The sequence below is a fragment of the Lepisosteus oculatus genome, chromosome 17 (assembly GCF_040954835.1).
Source record: "Lepisosteus oculatus isolate fLepOcu1 chromosome 17, fLepOcu1.hap2, whole genome shotgun sequence".
In the NCBI taxonomy this organism is placed as follows: Eukaryota; Metazoa; Chordata; class Actinopteri; order Semionotiformes; family Lepisosteidae; genus Lepisosteus; species Lepisosteus oculatus.
In genome coordinates this window covers 15,923,548-15,941,897 of record NC_090712.1, presented here as the reverse complement: position 1 = coordinate 15,941,897, position 18,350 = coordinate 15,923,548, and the positions used below count along the sequence as shown (strand labels likewise).

General features: G+C 36.3%; 1 protein-coding gene across 2 annotated transcripts; it reads right to left on the bottom strand.

Moving 5' to 3' along the window:
* Positions 1 to 492: 492 nt before the first annotated feature.
* On the bottom strand, positions 493 to 18,085 carry tmem87b (transmembrane protein 87B). Of its 2 annotated transcripts, none has more exons than XM_069179687.1 (20): positions 17,191 to 18,085; positions 15,235 to 15,295; positions 13,811 to 13,902; positions 13,294 to 13,428; positions 12,463 to 12,516; positions 12,108 to 12,161; positions 10,513 to 10,606; positions 10,160 to 10,221; positions 8,970 to 9,153; positions 8,166 to 8,265; positions 7,642 to 7,735; positions 7,317 to 7,387; positions 6,530 to 6,639; positions 6,390 to 6,448; positions 4,791 to 4,894; positions 4,625 to 4,695; positions 3,746 to 3,813; positions 3,207 to 3,259; positions 2,932 to 2,962; positions 493 to 2,091 (listed from the first exon to the last, which is right to left on the bottom strand). In XM_069179687.1, the coding sequence occupies exons 1-20, from the start codon at positions 17,338 to 17,340 to the stop codon at positions 2,050 to 2,052; spliced, it is 1,689 nt and encodes a 562-aa protein (XP_069035788.1). In that variant the 5' UTR covers positions 17,341 to 18,085; the 3' UTR covers positions 493 to 2,049. The 2 variants fall into 2 exon arrangements, with proteins under 2 accessions (XP_069035788.1, XP_015218474.2); XM_015362988.2 differs by lacking the exon at positions 7,317 to 7,387 and adding an exon at positions 6,887 to 6,958 and having other exon boundaries at positions 6,530 to 6,638; positions 17,191 to 18,083.
* Between the last annotated feature and the right edge of the window lie 265 nt (positions 18,086 to 18,350).

Here is an 18,350-nt window from a genome sequence, read left to right as displayed (position 1 = left end):
TAGGGCGCTAAGGAGTCAGTGTCCATCAATAACACTGTTAACGTGGTTAAAAGAGAGGATCTAAAAGAATCCACGACTGTCCCGAGAATGTGATTCTATCAATAGGACAAACCATACTTACAATCTGTAACTCCAGGATGTCAAGACCACAATCTTCAGTGTCAAAATCAAGCATGAAGCCCAGATCTGTAGAATATAGACTCTGCAGTAAAGAGCACATCAGCAGTGACCCACCAGACTGCAGCACAGCTGCAGGAGACAGTGTGGACCTCCTACCAAGTCCAGCCTGTTTTGAGACCACACAAATGTTTCCATCTTACAGCATGTTCCTGTGTTGTTCCACATGATGGTAAAGAATGGGGGAACCACACAGGAACATAAGATGGGAACCTTATTCTTGTTAAATAAAACAACATAACAGACATAGCCTTGTAAACCTCAAAAAACATTTTAAGACTCATCCAGTCAAAGAAAAGTGCATATGCAGAACAGTTGAATTCCAATAAAACCGTTTTATTTCATATTTACAATAATTTAATTAATACTGAAAAAACACCCATTCAATGAAATGGAAAAGAACTGGAAACACAACTGCATCAGCAGAGCAGAGCGTTTGACGACCAATATTCTGTGCAATACATCACTGCAATACCAATAGCAAAAGTAAAACATGGAAGGCATGAGAAAAAATATAAATAATAAAGAAAAAAATATTTTTGGTGAACCTACCACCCACTAGATAAAAACACTGTTTAGGTGAAAAAAGAAAATTTGCAGTGTGCAATTCACTCAGAAACCATGGCATGGCATGTGTTTTAACTGCAGAATATCTCCCTGTCACATTTGTACTCCTAAAAGTTCAACTGAACTGCTCATATTTACTGGATTTGTACAGTAGAAATAAAGATAATTACCTATTTTTTTTGTAAAGTGTTCCCAATACAGTGAAATATACATACTTTTAAAGGCTGACTTTAAAAGAGGCACTTTTTATTAAAACGAGAAAAAAAAATGTTCCCTCATATTTAATAATACCATTGCTTTAAGACGAAATAATCTGTATCAGTGATAAATGGCTTAACTGAGTTTCGTAAACTATTCCTCAAAAGCAAAGAAAAAAACCCATTATACTAAAGGCTTTCAATGGGTTAAGCACACTTCAAACAGCTTTAAAGGCAAATAACAGAAAAACCATGAAGAATGCAAACTTGTCATTTTGCATTTTCTGACAACGTAATACTCTCTGCTATGCAAAGAGTAAAAAGTTTGTTTCTAACTCTCAAATTGGAGCAGAACAAAAATCCAAACATAATTCCAAAACACAACTCAGACAAAAACACGATGATTAAACACTTATGTCAGACTATATTTACTACACAGCAGAAAAACACCAGTAAAGGAAATGCAAACCGTTAAATATCTTGGTGTCAGACGTTATCTTGATTTTGTTCAGCACAGCCTCACAAAATAATATGCTATAAAAATGACAGCCACATAGACCCGGTGTAATTGGTTTTATAGAAGTCTAGCTTTGGTATTTTAGGAGCTTTGAGAAAATCCTTCCTTTTTTCTTCCATTTTGGACAAAGAACTGACAAAATGTAAGAGCAAAATAAAGTCCAAGAAAGAAAACAAAAAGTGACTTTTTTTATTTTCCTTGCTTGGCCTGAACTGCATACTACTCAGTTTTGCATATAAAAGGTTTTCCTTATTGTGAGGCCCACAAAAATTAGACAAACTGTCAAATATGACCCATTTCCAATTTAAATCATGGAACACCAGTAATACTGAAAGCGCATTTACGACTTCATCCAATATTTAAGACCTCACCTGTATTCATAACTACATTTTCAAAAATGATAATGGAAACATTTTGTATATTGCTTAGGAATGAAATGGAGAATGAATGATATTTATAAAAGAAAAAAAGTGTGCAATCCCTGAAGAGGCTCATTACGTTAAGTTAAATTATCAAATGACCAGGCAATCTGTTATATATTTGGTCATCATTATTGCCAGGCAAACCACTGACAGAGAACAGCCGTTTATATCACTCCATCTTCGACATCTCATATTTTGTTGTCATTATTTCCTAGGGTGAAAACAAAGACAGTTACTAATTACAATGTGCTTGTATTACACACTTATTTATTAAAAGCATTGGCATGTCAAGTCCATAAAATATTTGGTTGTCTTGCATTTAGCAAATCAGCTCTTTGCATATGCAGTGTATTTCTGACCTATGCATTAAATTAGACTGTATGAAAAATGTTATTATGGCCATTAAGGGTACCATCTTTGTTACTTCCAAAAGGAAAGAAAAATAAATATGAATTCTAGTTTCTAATGTACAGAGCACAGCCCCACAACACAGCAGAACTGATCTTTTATTCCTATCATCATCTGCTTGTATTAGGTCCAATCCACTTTGTTTCATTTTACATAAGGAGCTATACAACAGCAGCAGTATCGTCAAGTCAAGACTGCTCATTCAACCATGGTACAGCTTTGAACAAGTGTAGTTTACAAAGTGACACTTGGATAATACCAAACATGAGACAAAACTCCATTCTGCCTATTCATGTCAGTGAACAACAGTAAACAAGGTAAAAAGTCTTGAATATTAAAAATACCTCAGAATTTGTTCCACGTGATTATAACAATTTTAGGTTATACTCCCAAATAAAAATAGTATGAAACCTCTTAATCTGGTTGTGCGTAACAAATGTAGATATTTTTCTATTAATTTTTTTGCTACATTTGGCATTGAAAAGTTTGATAGAATGATTTCTTTAAGGATTAATATAGTTGTGGAAATGAACATTTCTACAAAGAACATCTGAAAATATTTAGCACTAGTGCTCCTAAATTTCAAGAAAAGGAAAAAATGCATGCATTTTTTAAATTCTTGATAGGGATAAGATTAATTTACCTCATCTGAATCCAGGAGGACTGGCAGGGCTCTGTAATTGGCAAAAATGTTTTTTGGGCATTGTTATGAACTGACAAGGTAAAATGAAAACACTAATTACCTGAGAAAGCAAAGCAGATTTGCATGAAACATGGCATCTTTTAAAATTCGAGGTCAACAGTACAATTACAGTTCTAAATTCTTAGCAAAAAGAAATATGAACGAGAGACACCCGACTCAGAGAGCACACCTAACAGTCTAGCTAACAGAAAAAACACACAGTCACTTATACTTACACATCTGAAAGTGAAGATGGAATGTTTTCTTCCACCCATCTTAAGTCTTCATCCTTTAAAGAGAACAAGACAAGGTAACCTCAGACTTAAGTCCACTTGTTAAATTTCATCAGTATAACTTCATTTCAAATTTTATATAAAGAGTAGCAAGGAGGCTCTCTAGCGAACAAGGAGACAAGACCAAGGCAGACTAGCTCTAGCCCTGTCCACCCTTCAGGTTGTTCGTCATGGAGCCTGCAGAGAAATGGGGTTTGGTGGTGAAGGGGGGGAGTTGGTCACCTCCTCCCTGCAGACTCCACTCACTGAGGGGTTCTGGTGTGTTACCTCAGGCACCTCGCCTGCCTGGATCAGTCTGTCTCGCCTCTCTCCATTCAAGAGGGGGACTGCAGCTCTTCTGTTGCCCGTGGACGAGGAAAGCAGACAGAAGGATATTGGGTCGGGGGAATTAACAGCTTTTATTTTACCCACCTCTTTACCAAAAACTTCCCCCAATCACTCCCTAAAGATGACAAATTTGTTTCAGACACACTGATACTTACAGGATGAGCTACAGGGTTTGATGTCCCATTTGATTCAGTTTTTGATGATCTTTGTTTGATGCCATCAGCTAAAAATGAACACAATATATTAAATTCCAGTAACAGAAACAGAAAGCACAAATGCACAAAACACACACACAAAGCTTTCAAAAGTTTACCCTTTCCTACAGGATATTCAAAATTTTAATTCTTAAGATTACCAGATTTCCTGAATGAAAATATAATTTAAATCACAATTTTTTATTTATTGTAGCAGTTCTGAAATCATCCAAATTACTAATTATAGCAGCAGATTTATTATTAAAATGATGGTGTGTATGGTAGTCCATTTTAGAATGATTTAAGCTCTAAATTTTGTAATTGTGTTATTACCTCCAATGGTAATGCATTTTTTGCAGTTTCCTTTGTCTCTTCACAGTTTCTCTATGTGATGGTAAGAAAGGTGAAGGAGATTATCCCCCACCCCCAAGTCCACAAAAAGAGCACTTAACCAAACAACCTGTTCCTATGAGTCTACTGAGCGACATAGGAGCCACAATTGCTTTCATTTTAGTAGTGCATTATATTTAGTATGACGGATGCAGATCCAGGAGAATAAGCCTATTTAAACAAAATGCCAAATTAAAAACTAAAACATTGTCTTAATAGCTGTACCAAACCAAGTGAATATATACCTGTAGAACAGCATTAGAAGGGTTTCTAAGGAAGAAAGGACATTATTCCTATTAGGCTGGTTTGGTTGTTCTTGATCCCCAAAATTTCATCCAGCGAGTTCTGGAACCATCTCGAAGTCTCACGTTTCACATATATCTCTGGCTGTTTTGTAACAGACCCCCACAACTATATGATCAGGTACATCGCAATACTCGCAGAACCTACCTAAATTATCTGACAGCAAAAACTCTTCAATCTCTTCATCAGAGTCATCCATTAATGGTGTGAATGCATATCTTTGGAAAAATAAACGCACATTTAATTTAAGATTAAAAGGGAGGCAGCCAGCACAGGGTTTTGGTTAACATTCAGATTTATACTGTATACAGACCTCTGATTGTTTGCGGATGGCCTCCACAGAAACATGATTACCAACAGTATGATGGAAAACAAGAATCTCCAGAAGGCTTCATCCACCCAAAGCTCTCTCCAGTCCTGCAGACACACAAAGAAATTGACTTTGAAGTAAACATGGATGATATGCTGCATTAAAGAACTACCAAGCACTATATTATAAAACTTACAGTATCATACTGTTACACATTGGGGAGGTTGTAATAGTTAACAGATGTTGGATAATAGTCAGTCAGTTCTGACGTCAGCTTGAGTACGAAAAACACATAATTAAACATTCCCACTGAGAACATACCAAATGACATCATATGACTTCTTTAATATACTGTGAACATTTTCGTGGTTGAGAAATAAACAGGCTGTAGCTAAAAACACTGAAAACACAACTAATGCAAAGACACAAAGCACCAATATCTACATAATGTGATGTACAGTTGAAAATGAGTTCCAGATCCCACAATTGCATCCAGACTTCACATACTCACTTACTAAAACTGACCAAGCCTAATGCATTCAAAAATAGACATGGAAGAAAGAAATCCAATTTCATTAAAAAATGTCCACTATAGGTGAGACCACACTCTAATCTCAATGGAGGAGACAACCACTGGTTCTTAGTTAATAATGCATTCAAATACAAACAAGAGTGACATACCTTGCCTGGCAGATTTTAAAAAAGGAAGTTAAAAAATTCTACATATACAAACATTACAGCTTATTTCCCTACATTTCAGTCCCTTTGGTGCCCAAATGCCTGAGGAATCCAAGGGGTGAAGAGTAGTGCCAGAACCCTCTGGTTCCAATATCAGCCCACTCCAGTTCCAGCTGTACCAGTCTACAGCCAGGCCATTGCAAGCACATTGCCGATCATGTGATCTTGCCTAGTTCTCCAATAAATCCCAGTTTCAAAAGCTGTAATATATGTGTTGTGTCCACTCAACTGGGGGGTTTTTATTGGGTATGATAACCACAAACTGTGCAAACACATCCATAAATACCAATCTATACCAGTAAAAGCTACCATTCCATTTATTAGTATCATGATCCTCTGTTGTCCATTCATTTCGAATGTTAAAATAACTGAAATATCTTGTGTGTTAAACAAAGGACACTACAAGAGGACATGATCCAGGTAAGATCTTTAAAGGAAAATTAAAGGAGAGCTTTGTCAATGTTGTTAAGACCAATAGGCACAGAACGATTAAAGCAGAAACTAAGTGATTAAGACGACAGGGTTGTAGAGATTTGAATACAAGAAGCTATCTACTCATGGTGTTGAATCTCATTACCAGAGATCACTCAAGCAACATATTGATGCGATTAATGCACAACTAGCATCCAAATGAGAAGGATGAGCTGAATAGCCTCATCCCATTCATAAAATACTTGCCCAACTCATTTTTAATAATGAATCCACAAGAAATTAAATAAACTTTCTCCAGGAGTTAAAAGTTTTTAATTTAACAAAAAATATCATATAGTGCTGTGTAGTGCCTTAAATAATTACAATAGTGAGTAAGACACTTGTCTTACCAACATCAACGTGATATGAACTGTCAAAATTCACAGTACTCACTGACTGACAATCTGCCAATCGAAACTTTTTTGTTGTCCATATCATGAAAATTATTGAAGCTGTAAAAAGAAAACGGACATTAGCTCTTTGTGCATCCAAATATTTTGGATTCAAATGAATTATTGCACTGGAATACTTACCTATTATTGCAAATATTAATGTATTTGTAAAGTGCCTGTAAAGAGATAACTTCACTGGATTTCTCCTTAATTTTAATGTCTTTAGGGTTTGAGCCAAACTGACAAATATGTGGAAAATGGTCAAGGAAAAAACAAAACAGCGTCCTAAAATGCATAACACTAAGATGTAGTTTGACCACACACGCTTGTAATACTTCACCATCAGGACATTTACCCCAGTTGAATCAGTTTCATAACTAAAGTAAAGAGTAAAGAAGCCAGTACTGTAATCAAATCTTTAAAAAGAAAAAGAAATTGTATTTATATAGGCACCAACACAAGCAACTGACAGAAACAAGTAGCATAATAAAAGGATATCCACCAGCATAAACCAGAGTCAAGCAAAGCCAGAGGAATACTGGCAAGAAGGGCAAGGTCAGAATCTTTTGCCTAAGAAAGAAAATGTGAAACTGAGGAATTCAGTGGCAGAGCTGTGGTAAATTCTGGATTGTTAAAAAATTTACACTGGAAGAGTATAAAACATGCATGCAGATAGTGTAAAACACTCCACCTGATTCTTCTAAGTATTTTGCAAGGTCTGAAACTCCTGAAAACTACATCTTATTTTAAAGTTGAAATGGCCTTCTTTATGAACACTCTCAGAAAATACTGTGGCCCAATTTTCCCTGTGAATAAATAGTCTATTCACAGCAATATTATTTAATAAAACTCCTGCTGCATTAGCTTTTTAAAAAAAACTAAATCCCTTCACTTTTCCATGTCCCAAAAACATTTTGAAAAGGATATGAACCACACAAAGCCGGTATTAAACATGTTTAACACAATCTCTGATATGAGGGCAGGAGCATTATCGCGACCCTTTCAAATTAGGAAAACAAATTTGAAATTAAGCAAGGATGCTCAGTACTCCAGACATAAAAGATTCCAGTACCATAAACTTATTGAGAGACTTGGCTTTGCATCGATATATTTCATATTTAACAGCAAAAAATAGATTACAAAACAACTTAAACATTCTATAATCAGGATAGTGATATATATACCAGCATATATTAACACATTAGTATAATTATTTTTCCACTTCATCAATCGCATAAAATAAAATAATTTACCCCTGTTATTCTCAAAACTCCTTCAACAGCTGCAAAGATGAAATAGAGAACTCCTAACCCAACAACTCTGTGCATCACTGTTCCTAGTCGGGGCCTGTTATGGACAGAAAAATTAAGAAAATTACAGGCAGTGTGCAAAAAAGGTCTTTCAAAAAGAAGCAACATAAAAAGATGCAAGAATTTTATGTACAAGTTGACAGTGGACTTTTACTTCCCCCCACAGAGAGGCATGCACATTTTATGACTAATATGGCTTTGCTTGGCTGATCCGTCACTTGTGTGCCAATGAATGCAATGCTGACCGCAAAGTTAGAGGTGGCTGCTTGCCACTTCCCGTTTAAATATTTCTCTTGTGTTTTCTCTGCTGATTTTGTGGCATCCCTGGAGTGTGTAAAAAAATAAGACTTAATTCTGAGAAATATAAAGCTCAAAATACTTAGGTTATGATCAATATTCAAGTCCACTAGACCACTGTGACACATGATGGTGATACAGTAAATATAAAAGATCTGTCAGACACTTACTTGACTATTCCATATCCTAGGCTCACAATGATCACCAGTAGCCGTGCTAATGTCCGTTTCAGTGCAGAAATAAGTTCAGCAAAGATCAGCAGTCCTTGCGCTGAGAAGATTAAGTAATCAAGAACAATAACTAGATATTAGTTTTAATACAGTATATGTGCACACACTTAAAGGTCTACATAAAACATTAAATGTTCAAAACGTAGACTCAATTTCCATTTTGGTATTCAAATCCAGTGCTGTTATTGATTTATCATGCTGTGAGAGACATAAAACATATTCAATACCTGCAAAGAGCACATTCAAATTGCTGATGACACTCTCTGCCTTATCTTCAAGTGCTGTCAGATCTAAGGACTCAGGAGGCAGATCATGTACTGTATATGGTTAAAGAAGGGTGTTCTAAGGTATGAAAGAGGTGGGCATTTAGCTGATGCTTTTATTCATAGCAAATTTCTTGTGTACCCATTTATACAGCTGGGTACTTTACAAAAGCAATTGGAAAGACGTACTGTAACTTGCTCAAGTAAACAACTTGTACTGCCCCACTCTGACTTGAGCCCACAAACTTCCAGTTCCAGAACAAGTTGCAGAGCCAGAGTCTTAACTCTACCCTTCTGTGCACAGTCCTTAGAACTACATCACTGAAGCTGCTTGGCACATTTTTTATCTTTCTTAGCATCAGAAGAGGACAAAGGAAATAAGCAGGATCTTAATAAGGAAACGGAGAGGTTCATGTCAGTATTTAAATTTCATGATAAAGTGCTCAGCAACCCTTTGTCTAGAAAAAACAATGGAGCTTACATGCTGACCCTACAATGTTGGTATTTTGATACTCAGCACAGAACACTGCTTTCTCCAGCATTCCCAGGAAGATAACAGCAGCAATCCAAAACTGGATCCTCAGGAGATCTTTCCAATAGCACGCTGACCACAGAAACCACAGCACTCCATAAAGAATGTAGATGATGCACATCACCATGTAGAACTAAAATGAATCAACAATGTTTCATAAGAGAATGAATTTCATCTCATCAATGATGAAAAAACACAGGCTGTGAGAGGCTTGTGACGTTACCAGAAAACCGACAAGGGGAGGCAGTGATTTTGAAAGTCAATTTTATGGGGCCTCAGTTAACGGTACCCAGCTTAGCACTATTTTGGTTAACACTCTAGGAAAATGTAATTAAAAAAAAACCAAGCATAAGACAAAGCTTATGGTGCAACAAAGTTTTTACTATACTGTACCTACATATATATACTGTTTGTTTATATTTATTGATGTGTATAATCCAGGCATCCATCAATCCATTTTCTAAATGGTTCATCTAATTCAGGCTCCAGTTCCCTGCAACCTTATGCCAATTGTGAGAGAAATTAGAAATAACAAATAGTGTCCTGAGAAAAACTGAGGAAGATGTGATTGAAACTGAGAAGCTCTTTAGCACACAAGCACTAAAGGAAAGCTACAGGTGTTTCTGCAGGTGAATACAAATGCTTCTGACCTAGAGATGGAGCAAAACACAGCAGCACCTCCTTCAGTCCAGCAGTGGGCAGCTAACAGACAGGCCCCGATATGGCTCACTAGAGAGGGTCGACTCATTTAAATGAATGATTTTCTGCTTTTTTCACGTTTGTACTGGTCTATTTGATGTACTGCTGTGCTTAACAGCAATACCCAAGATGGTGGTTCTAAGCAATCTATTACAAATTTGGGAGGTGCCAGGAACTTCATAGGAGCCATATTAGAATGAACCTGGATATTGACCCATGGAACCGATTAACAGCACTAATCAAGGCACCATAGTTACGGAAGAGCAAAGCAATGCAGTATGAACAATGTTTCATGACGTTTAAAGCTTTCAGTGGGGCAGGAGGTTTCTGACAAACATCAATGTTAAATAAAGTGAGCATGCTGAAGGGATTCAAAAATATATATGACTGAAAAAAACATAATATATGGAGAAAAAATACTTGAGAGAAAAAATACTTACAATCATCAGTGGCCATTCTGTAACGGATATATATCCATGGCTGCCTTTCATAGTTACTTGCACTAAAAGAAAAGGATTGCTTTATTTTCAAAAAGAACAAGTGTTACACCACATTAGTGTTCAAACTCCTTCCAACTAGTACTGAGAAACCGATTTATCAATGTAACATATCTACTAACACAGACATGAATCACTTAAAAGTAAGGCACACACTTATACAGAAACTTTTCTGTTGTTTTTTGCTCCTTGGCTATTTATGGGTCACAATTCAGGACTTTTAGTTTGTTGAGACTTCCTTATTACATTACTTATTTACAACAGATCACATGCAATCTGGTTAATAAGATAGTTACCTGACAAATTCCAGTTTGCTTTTCCATCATATGTTTTAAAAGAAACCACTAATAAATACGGCCCATCTCTCCATGCTGTGACTATAACATCCTCCTAAGGAGAGAATGAGGATTGCATGAACCTATGTCTGCACAGAAGAAACAACATCCAAGTTTAGTAACACCAAGGTCTGTTATGAGTATACAAATGTGTGCATGGCACAATACTGGAGTTGTTGAGGACCATGGCTGACTAATGTCCACCTACCCTAGTAGTGCTCTGCCACTTCTTACTGCCTGATAGTCCTGGTTACACTCTGATAGTCACATGAACCATAAAAGCTCATTTTTCACGTCTGAGCCACCAAGCTCAACCTGTGCTATGAACAAGCAACTTTACCGGTCAGCACCCAGACTAGCAAACAAAATCAAATCTTTATGTAGGTCTATCCACTTCTATCCACAGGTTGAACTGTGCAGAGAAAGAGAGAGGCTTGTTACTGGGATGAGCAGTCAAATTGCAGTATACCAATAAAATATACCAAAAGAACCAGTTGTGGGCTCTCTTAGCCTCAAATATTTTTATACAGTAAACCCTCTCTTTAACACACACTGGATTTAAAGACAAAATCTGGTGGGGGGGTGGTCTGCAAACACTAACGGACCACCCTGCAATTCCGGACATACAGTAAAGTAGTTCATTTAAGTACAAATCTCTCCATAATTATTGACCCAAAGCAGAGTTTATGGTATTACTTTTATGGTTTTCTTGAGGTATTCACTATAATATACTTTTTTCAGGACAAATTATGAGTATAGCAGAAATAAAAGTAGGAAAGTAGTTGTAAAATACCATTAACGTAGCAAAGTATTTTACATTACACCGTACATTACTGATTTCCCATCACGGCTGAAGAATGATTGCATGAAAATTCAACTTTAACACAGGGAGATGTAACATTAGACATCATGTACATAATTGAACAACATTAAAACGCTAGAATAAATATAAAAAGGCTTTAAAAAATTGATAAAGAAACTATATCAGTGTTTTGTGAGGTCACAATCTCTCATCATTAATTTAATGGATACCCACCAATACCACATACTCCTCCTCCCCTACAAGTCCAGTAAAGGGAGGGTTTATTGTATTTTTGTAAATATTAAAAAAGTGAGCTCCAGAATATGGCAAAGCAAACATCCAAGCACATTAATATCAATGAGATAAAGTAGTAGTTAGTGCTAAAATTTAAGAGTTCTTACAGACCCAGTTATCTAAACAGCGTGAAGGGTCAGAGCACACAGCAGCTCTTACGGAATACCATCTCCAATTATAGAGTGATGCTGGCAGATGAGAAATCTGTCACCACAAATGTCACCCTGTGCTTAGATGTTAAAAATGTACAATACTTAAATAACAAAACAGTTCATTAAATAATGGTTCCAATTTCTGACACTGCTCACAATGCTTTTTGAAAAACCTCAAATGTTTGATTTAAAAATGTGTGTCAATATTGTTGAACATAACTAGCTGAAAAACAGTTTGAATTATTACCAAGTAAAATAATATGCTACACATGCACTGAATAAATACTGTAACTGCTCAGGGCTTTTACCAGAGAGTGAAATTCAGCTGTTCCATTCTGTGTCCGTGTAGAAGATAATGTGTACTGAAAGAAGAGGGGGAAAAATTATTACAGAGACAAACACACAAAGATTTCCATCAACATGCACTCATTTGGTTGCATTCATTAATGGCCTGCTGAAAGAGAAGGGAATTTGTGATAAATAAGATAAAAGCTGATTATTATGGATTGATTATTGATTCATTGCATTTAGCTTTTAGTGGGTAACAAAAACACAACAGTGGTTAAGTACAATACCAGAATTTAAATACACTTAAAAATTAAAATATGTACTTAATTCAGATTCATTCCTTTTCATCTGATACAAAAGTATACATCCATTTACCTTTTCAGCAGGTGCTGAGGGTGGCAAGATTGAACGTGGCAATGAATTACTCTTCTGAAAATAAAAGTGGCAGTTTGGAATTTTAAATATACAAGTACTGTAAAGGGACATTTTAGAACAATAAGTTTTATGTTGTACTGAAGGTCTAAATTATTTTTTTAAAGCATTTGTTTCAGGATGTTTTGGAAAAAAGTTCTTCCGTTGGGTAAAAAGAAATGTAACCAAACTATGAAAGAAATGTAATCATGTTTTATTATGTTTGTTATGGCATGCACACAGCTTGGGGTTATCAGGTTTCTTTCCAAGTGAAAGTTGAAAACACAGACACATGCCTCTGTCAAGTCAGATATTACAAGGAATCGGTGTTCCAGACTTTCTTGTGGTGGCCTTGGCCTCATTTCTTTCAATATCAACATTTTGTGTTGCATGTTTTTGTTATGTTAATTTTCAGTCTATTTGTGACTTTCAAGTGTGTCCCAAAGTTAAACTGCAGTTAAGTGTGAAATGTGACATTTTGTGACATGAATGTACAGTAAACCAGATTCATAATTTTGCATGCTTTACTCAATGAATGTTTTTCTTAATTAGCCCCTATGCTCCCCTTCAGACACTATTTTTTTTATTTAAACATATGACTTCATTGAATTTAAATAATATTTTCCTGCTTAGGTTTGCTTAATCAGAGAGACTATGGAGACACCTGGAGGATAAGAATTGAAACACTATTATAAAGACAAACAAAATCCATGGCTCTATTCATGTCCTTTCTTCAAAGCAAAAAAGGACAAATGGATGTAAAACTTTTCAAAGGAGTGAACTTAATATACTTACATTTAACACTGGAAAGACTTGCAGCTCGTTATGGCAGACAACATTATGGTATGTGTGATTAATATACTCTCCTGTTCCAAAAGGGTTTGGATCAAGACTTTCTCCACGACTGAGATATGTTTTATCATACATCTCCTAAGAAAAGGAAAGAAGGATAAAGGTAGATATAATAATTGCTTTCATTTCAGTTTTAAAACACCAATTACAAACATCACATCACCCTTTTTTTAAAATTTTAAGAGGAATGTTATCACACCCGTGAAGACTTAATATTTTAAGGCTTTCTGAGAGATACACTGTATGATTAATACTCTGTACTAATGAATACTGGTATCAGATATGCTGAACTATGTCATGTTCTTCATATTTATTTATAAAAAATACATTTCCTTGCATTAAAACACTTCAAAACTGGTCTAACTGTACATCATTCAATCAGATGTATAGTGTGTATAACTTATCTTAGGAAGGAAGTCTGTTTAGTAGTATTTCAAGAAAATGTTAGTCTTTTACTTACATCAATATTGTTAAACTCATTGTGACAGGGGTAATATTTTAGATACCACTTGATTGTTAATCTCGTCACTTCCGGACAATGAAAGGACTTCACTGAAAAAAAGACATCAGAATAAGGAGAAAAGCAATTTAAGATGTACTCAAAGTATCCTTTTATTTTACAACACTTAATACGTTTTTAAAAATGCTTCATTCATTTAAACCAAATGATTCTACTCAGCTTTACATACAAACTTCACACCCGCTGAGCCGAAAGTCTTTACACACAGGTTTTTTTTTAATAATAAGACCAACTAACTTAATTTAGTGGATCAGAAATTAAGCAACAGTTTCTTTGCAGCTTACGCATGCTGACAGAGCTATATGTTTCTGAAGGACAGAAGAGTTACTTACACTCCAGCACACACATCCAGTACAGAAACATGCATGTTCCATAGTTTCACTCTTTGTCACAAGAACATTAATGTTTGCATTTCGACAATTCTCTTTTGTAGCTAAAAAACTAAACAACTTTTAATTCTAAAACAAAATGAGCTTTACACTTTTCACATATCTTTCACATCTTAGTCACCGAGTATACTTTAACATCAGCTTCACATGCACAGTTGATAGGAGATGCTGCTTTGTGATCACAAGCCATTTCAGTCCTTTGGTTTACCAGTTGATGTTTAAATATCGCACATTTATTTTCAGAAACTGTTAAAAAAGATTCCCTGATTTATATTATTTTAAAAACACTATAGCTGTGGTGTAATATAATCACCACTAAAATATATCTACAAATTTACACTGATACACAATCCTTTACCCAGAGGACAATGAACACATCGCTAAGTTGTCATGCAATAAAGAAGCATTTGTTAGTAACTTTTTATAAACAAAGTGTAATTTTTTTAAACACTGTCACTGTGAAACACGAAACAGAGACCACGGAAAATGCTTGGTGATGCAATATTTTGGATGTTTGCTGAGTAAGAAATACTGAGATGTCATTAAAAAATCACAACTGTTGAAATTACTCACGAACATCTATCTTTTAACAAACTTTAAAATACAATTCAAAATGATTGGCAATAACTATATTTTAACAGTGACTAAACTCAGCAACTGTTTTGGAGAGTAAGTTCTGGTATACTAAGGAATGGTTTCAGAATCCAAGAAAGATCCATATTTGCTTAACGAGAATCCATTAGACAGTCAATAATTACTGTTTAACAAGTTTAGCGGTTATTGCAGTACTATATCATATTCATTGGAAACCTGATGGATGACAATTACATAAAATCAGCCTAGACGTGGATGTACCAAACAGCATTACTGTGAAGTGAAATAAAAATATACCATTGACCTTTTGTTTTGCAAAAGTCACTCCAACGTGCAAAATGTATACATTTTCTCTGCTGAACCCAAGAGCACATACTGTACCTTTAAGGTAAATATCGGTGTTTTCAAACAAGGATTTCTGCAGGAGCAGTGGCCTTGAAGTCTGAAACAAACGGGAATGGTAACTAAGAATGGAAAAAAATCAGTACTCAATTTTCTCTCTGCGCTATGAATAACTTCACTGTTCTCCCCATACCGGTTTTCAGGAACAATATTACACTACATTTTAATGTGAGTACACGTTTTAACAAGCTCCGATATTTCATATGAACTGGTATCAGTTACACTTCTAAACAACTCTTGTCTAATACAACAAAGTATTTTTTTTGTTCAAAATTATTATACATAAGGGGGGCTCATTGGCACAGTGGTTAGTCTTGCTGCGTCACAGTGGTGGGGTCATAGGTTCAATGCTGGACCTGGGGTGCTATCTGTGTGAGGTTTGTATGTTCTGCCTGTGTTCACATGGGTTTTGTCCAGATGCTCTGGTTTCCACACAGTCCAAAAGCGTACTGGTAGGTTAATTGGCTTCAAGGAAAGATCTCCCTAGGGCGAGTGTATATGTTTGGGTCTGTGCGTGCCCTGTGATGGACTGGCGTCCCCTCCATAGCATGCGTTGCTAGCCTGGTGGTTGCTAAACAGCTCCCCTGTGACAAAATGGATGGATAGTCCAGATTTCTAGCTGCACACCAGGGATCTGAAAACTAAATTAAACACATAACTGCCTGCCATTTTGTGGAATTACAGTACGAAAACCCATATAATAGAAAGCACTGTTCACAATTCAAGGCTTAAATTCCCACATGACATATTTACACAGAATACACATGACATGGATCAACGTGACCCAAGAGTATTTCCGGCATCTGTTAGCTGGCTCTGTAATCGGATACTTGCACTGTCACAGGCATAGCGGTAAAAGGGGAACCTGGCATGAATAATTTACTTTGAAAGACTTCATGTTATAACGTAAATTTAAAGATCTTCCTTTAATAAAAATAAATGTATGAAAGCTCTCCACCCATCTTTACAAAAAATACTAAACTTGCCGCATATTAAACCTAAGTCTTAATATACATGTTTAGTACTAATACTTTAACCTTCTACTAATAGTGTAACCTTCTACGACCAAAATATGACTATGAATAATGAGTTAAAACAAACTACAATAAACTAGTCTGCTGTATCTGCAGTAACAGCAATTTTTTCTAATGTTCGTTAAAGAAAAACGTTTGAAAAATAACGTCATATCGTTAAATGTAATCTTTTAGACAAAACTAAATAACTATTGTTAAAATAACGGTGCTGTTAAATTAAGATAAAACCTCAATGCACAGCCTGAGGCACAGAAATTCAGGCAGCACTGCTCAGACAAGGGACACGGTATATGACAGCTCGTAACGTAACGGGAACCAGACTAGTCCTGTCTTGAGCTATACCCTTTCTGCATTGTTAAAAATAGGATTAAATTTAAAACTTCTGCGATATCGGTAAAACGTTTGCATCCACACTAAATTCAAGCAAAAGCAACAGACAGCTAAAAGGACTGTCCTGCATTCCTACATTAATTATTTTTCTTTCTCTGCACACCTTCACCTCGCTTCATTCAGAAATTTTACAAAGAGTTCGGCTCTGGGGCTGCATTTTAAAAACAGTCCTGCACATCCGTGACACTTGTGAGGAGTTTCATGACATGTTAAGTCTTAAAGGTCCGATAAAATCAAATATTAAGGGTCTTAACTTAACGAAAACATCTTATCTCTAGATGCTACTGATAATAGATCCGGACGTTTGCTAGTAACGTTGGATTTTTCTGTCGCTTTGCTCAAATCTGCAATGCCAGTCCTTTCCTATGCGGCGTTGGCGGGGCCTGTTTGTGATTCCAACAGCGGGGTCGGATTTGCAAGCAGCACCGGGCTCATAACTCAAGGCTCAGTCTGCAGCGGTCTTCCCTCCCTGCCAGCCTCCCCTTTCGCTTTTCTTCCTCAAAGTACTTACATTGTCGACCGTGAACGTCCACTGCCCTGGCTCAGGGGTAGCTTCAGCTCCACGGTCAGTAGCCCACAGAAGCATCCTTGCGAGCAGTGCAAACCACAGTCTGGTTTTCCATGGGCTGCTCTGTATCGCCCACCGGACCGCAGCGGCCATTTTCCAATCAGGATGCGAAGGAGCGCTGCCAGCTCACCTGAAGGCGACGTCAGCGCCTCACCTGCATTCCGCTGCACCGAGGTAGACTAATCGATCGCAGAGAGCAGAGATGGCTGGATATAGACCTACACAGATTTTCTCCAGTTGTGGTTGGAACTGGAAATATCAATAAAGACGGTCTCTCACCGATTGTTTTTAAAGAATTGAATTGGGAAATGTAAAGCTTAACTACAGAACCTATATTCATGGAGGGGGTTATTTTTGCCAGGTCTAATTCACCAACAAGTCGTGCTAATTCAGTAAGGATTTTGCTTAGAATGAAGTCACTGCCAAAACCTGTGCAATGCCTGTGGTCCACCCTGAAGTCTATACCCTGTTTTCGTATTGTCTTACCATCTGCCGTTGCAACAGAATGTTAGTGTCCAAGTAAATAGTATTGCATGTTACATTCGTTTGAAACAATTAAATGTTACATTCGTTTGAAACAATTTTATTGCAGATATAAAATCGCATTACTATGAAATATCTGCATATCAATTAGTATTCACAGAAAAGTCAATTTATCCCAAAGTCCAGTAATTATCATTCCTTAAAAAATGCATGCTTTGGAACCTTACAAAAAGCAAACATTTGATCAAAAGTGTTGGGATACATTAAGAATATGGTAAATCTAGGTTTTTGAATCTTGATTAAAAAAAGGGTTATACAAGTTTAAATAGCATTGTTTTGGTTCTAGATCCGTCGTTTACATCACTTCCTATCTAGTGCCCGCCCACTAAAGGTCATGTGACCACTGACGTACGGCGAGCTCCTTGATTAGCGGAACTTGTGAATGTAGGGTCAGTATTAAGAATGGGGGCACGTTATTAAATACATAAAGTGAAATGGTCTGAGAAGAGTCCTGTTTGAACAGTTAAAAATAGATGTAAAGGGGTATTTGCAGACTATTTCGAAATGTAAAAACATGATGGCTGTGCGGACCTTATCTTTATTTACAGTTTAAATGGTTT

What these genes read in the sequence shown, in the direction of transcription:
- tmem87b (XM_069179687.1), bottom strand. Translation starts at nt 17,340, where the DNA reads ATGGCCGCTGCGGTCCGGTGGGCGATACAGAGCAGCCCATGGAAAACC. An exon ending in CACCGATATTTACCTTAAAG is followed by an intron (nt 13,903 to 15,234) that starts GTACAGTATGTG and finishes TCTTTTTTTCAG; the next exon opens with TGAAGTCCTTTCATTGTCCG. An exon ending in CTAGGATATGGAATAGTCAA is followed by an intron (nt 7,736 to 8,165) that starts GTAAGTGTCTGA and finishes TGTCCATAACAG; the next exon opens with GCCCCGACTAGGAACAGTGA.